General features: G+C 59.0%; 1 protein-coding gene across 1 annotated transcript; it reads left to right on the forward strand.

The window, feature by feature from the left end:
• Positions 1–1,030: 1,030 nt before the first annotated feature.
• Positions 1,031–2,684, forward strand: GAS1 (growth arrest specific 1). The gene has a single exon (XM_060102010.1). It carries the CDS (start codon positions 1,118–1,120, stop codon positions 2,159–2,161), a length of 1,044 nt encoding a protein of 347 aa, XP_059957993.1. The 5' UTR covers positions 1,031–1,117; the 3' UTR covers positions 2,162–2,684.
• Positions 2,685–3,769: the final 1,085 nt, after the last annotated feature.

Genomic DNA, 3,769 nt, shown 5'->3' on the forward strand with positions numbered 1-3,769 from the left:
TTCTGTGCGCCAGCAAGGGCTCCATATCCGAGCCTCCTTAAGAGTAGGAGGAGCTCCCGGGCCTCTGTCAGGCTCCTTAAGCCGTTCCTTTCAAGCCCTGAATGCCTGAATGTGAGCTGCCCACCACCCTCCCCGCCCTCCCCCACTCCGCAACCCCACTCCAGCGGCTCGTAAAAAAAAAAAAAAAAAAAAAGTTTCAACAACAACAGGCGGGACCAATAGCATCTCGAAAAGCCGGGAAAGGGGGCCGAGCAAAGGGCGAAAGAGAGTGGAGAAAGGAGAAAGCGGGCAGGCTCGGAGCGCGCGGGGCCAGGGCTCGGCGAGCCGGAGGAGCGTTGCTAATGTTTTTGTTTGTTTGCTTTTCCATGCATGCATAATGAGGGGGCACCTCGGCACCACGCGGGGGCTCCCGGCCCACTTTTGTATTTAAAGCCTCGCTGAGAGCGAGTCCGCAGCCAGGCTCAGCGGATCCGCTCCCCGGGCTCCTTGTCACCCGAGAAGCCGCCGCCGAGGGAAGCCCGGGAGCCGCTCTCCGGCCGCGCCGAGTTTCCCGTTCTCCCCGCGCCGCCCGAAAAGAGCTCCCTGGAGCTCGGCCGAGGCCGGGGTCGCCGCGGGCGGAGGGGGAGGGGACGCGGGCGGCCGGGCCGCGGGAAGGCGGGCAGCGCCGGGACGCGAGCCAGGAAGCGGCGCGATGCGAGAGCCCGCGGCGGCGGCGGCGGCGCGGCGCTGAGCCTGGGAGGAAGGAGCCGCCGCGGCCGCACAACGGATCTGCAGGCGCGGAGCAAAATGCACCCACGGCGCCGCGCGGTCCCGCAGCCCCGCCGCGACCCCGCGGCCCGCAGCCCCCCGGGGCGGCAGTGAGCGCCTCCCGCCACTGCTGGGGGCCGACCGGAGGGGCTCTCCGCGGCCTTGCACTTCTAGGAAGCCCCTGCAGTCCCAGCGAGAGCCGACCTTCTGCAAGCAGCGGGGCACCAGCCAGCGGCGCGCATGGATTTATGAAAACACTCATGCAAGAAGTTGGCAGGACTGGGGCAAACTTTTCCGCCGGCTCCGCGTCCGCCGCTCCCCGCGCCTCGTGTCCTTTCCGCTCCTCGCCCGGCGGCCGCCGCTGCCCGCGATGGTGGCAGGGCTGCTGGGCGGCGGCGGCGGGGCCCGCGGGGGGACCGTTCCGGGCGTCTGGCTGTGCCTGATGGCGCTGCTGCAGCTGCTGGGCTCGGCGCCGCGGGGCTCCGGGCTGGCGCACGGCCGCCGCCTCATCTGCTGGCAGGCGCTGCTGCAGTGCCAGGGGGAGCCGGAGTGCAGCTACGCCTACAACCAATACGCCGAGGCGTGCGCGCCGGTGTTGGCGCAGCGCAGCGGGGGCGACACGCCGGGGGCCGCCGCCGCCGCCGCCTTCCCGGCCTCGGCTGCGTCCTTCTCGTCGCGCTGGCGCTGCCCGAGCCACTGCATCTCGGCCCTTATTCAGCTCAACCACACGCGCCGCGGGCCCGCCTTGGAGGACTGTGACTGCGCGCAAGACGAGAACTGCAAGTCCACCAAGCGCGCCATTGAGCCGTGCCTGCCCCGGACGAGCGGCGGCGGCGCGGGCGGCCCGGGCGCGGGCGGGGTCATGGGCTGCACCGAGGCCCGGCGGCGCTGCGACCGCGACAGCCGCTGCAACCTGGCGCTCAGCCGCTACCTGACCTACTGCGGGAAGCTCTTCAACGGGCTGCGCTGCACCGACGAGTGCCGCACGGTCATCGAGGACATGCTGGCCGTGCCCAAGGCGGCGCTGCTCAACGACTGTGTGTGCGACGGCCTGGAGCGGCCCATCTGCGAGTCGGTCAAAGAGAACATGGCCCGCCTGTGCTTCGGCGCCGAGCTGGGCAACGGCCCGGGCAGCAGCGGCTCGGACGGGGGTCTGGACGACTACTACGACGAGGAGTACGACGATGAGCAGCGCGCTGGGGGTGCGGGCGGCGAGCAGCCGCTGGACGACGACGACGGCGTCCCGCACCCTCCGCGCCCGGGCGGCGGCGCTGCTGCGGCGGGCGGCCGCGGGGACCTGCCCTACGGGTCCGGGCGCAGGAGCAGCAGCAGCGGCTGCCGCTCGGCGCCCCGAGGCGCCTGGACCCCGCTCGCCTCCATCTTGCTGCTGCTGCTGCTCCCGCTGCTCTTTTAACACTCGCGCCCCCCCGCCGTCGGCCACGGGAGGGTCGGCGCCGGGGCACCTGTGGCTCGGGAACAGAGGGGTGGTCGGGGGTATTTTCCAAAACGTTTTCTAGGTGGTTTCTGCCTAGCCGGTCTCGCCGCCTTGACTCTTGGCACGACCCTCGCCTCCTCTCCAGAGCAGGACTTTTTGGACATCCTCCCCTGCCCCCATTCCGGGTTCCAGACACTCCCCGCAGAAACCAGCCTAACTACGGACCCCCGACATGAAACGGGCCTGGGGGGACAGAACCGTAGTCCCGGACTCCGAAGAGAGGATGCTGACCAGTGGGGTCTTAAGAGTTTCAAGGGACTGGGTTTGGAGCAGGGGTTTTGAAGGAGGATTTATATTTGCAAAGTGGCTGTTAGCGTTTCTCCTGCGAGGGGGGGAAAAAGTGCCGGTAATCGACTTTTATTGTGGCCAGTGAAGACATAGCAATCGTAACCAATTCATTCGTTTAGTCTTGGTATCCGCGCCCAGAATCCTCAGTTTTTTTGGGGGGGTGGGGGTGGGGGGCGGGCGGGCAAGCATGAGAGGGGTTAATTTTCCTTAATTAGTTTTGGGTAATTTTTAGCCCTTTAATTTCATTGCCACCACTCTGATCTCTTAGCACATTTCTTAGGATTAAGGATCCAAAAATTCTGACCTAAACAGTTGCTAGTGGTGTTGAACAATGCAACTTTTTATTTAAAAGAGCTCTGCACTGCCATCTATGAAAGCCTCTTTATGATGTTTGTTTTGTTGTCATTTTCTTTACATCAAGAAATTGTACGTACAAATATGCGGAGAATATATATTGCCTCTGCTTTTATCAGGGCGCTCACCCCTGGTACTTCGTATATAAAATGTATTAAAACTGGGGTTTGTTACCAGTTGTTGTATTTTGTATATAGAATTTTTATAAATTGTATGCTTCAGAAATAATTTATTTTTTAAAAGAAATTAAAAAACTTAAATCCGCATCCATGGTACACCTTTCCTCCCTGAAATGTAAAGAATCCGTTTGTCACCAGGGATCCAAAACCACAGTCCGTTGTGAAGTGTGCTCTATCTAGAACAATTTTGAAATGTACAGTGTATTTTATAGATTTGAAGTTAACATTCTTATTTTCAAGAGAATTTATGGACATTGTAGAAATGTATAAATGCATTTCCAAACTGCCTTAAACATTGTATTTTTATAGACATTGTTTTAAAAAAAAAGTCCTATGTTTTAAGTAACGGTGGCTTTGTGTATTTTTTTGTTTGTTATTTGACTTTATTAAAATGTGTACATCAGTAAAGAGTTTTAAATAATGAATATGGTGTAGTTACTTTCCAGAGTTACATTGCGGTTAACCCAGTAATGGGTGAGGAGGGGGATGGAGGGGCCACTGGGAATCTATCAACCATCAACTGAAATTAAAATACAGTACAAGACAAGAAATGAGGGCTATTATTTCTGCCTTCAATTTAATGAACAATTAGACATCTGTAAATGAGGCAGCTACAAGATATAATTTGACTGGTCTCCACTGATATTTACGTTTGTGGAGAGGCTTCACATAATTTGGGGCTAACCCAGACATTTCTTTCCCCTCC

This window comes from Mesoplodon densirostris, chromosome 6, assembly GCF_025265405.1.
Source record: "Mesoplodon densirostris isolate mMesDen1 chromosome 6, mMesDen1 primary haplotype, whole genome shotgun sequence".
NCBI lineage: Eukaryota > Metazoa > Chordata > Mammalia > Artiodactyla > Ziphiidae > Mesoplodon > Mesoplodon densirostris.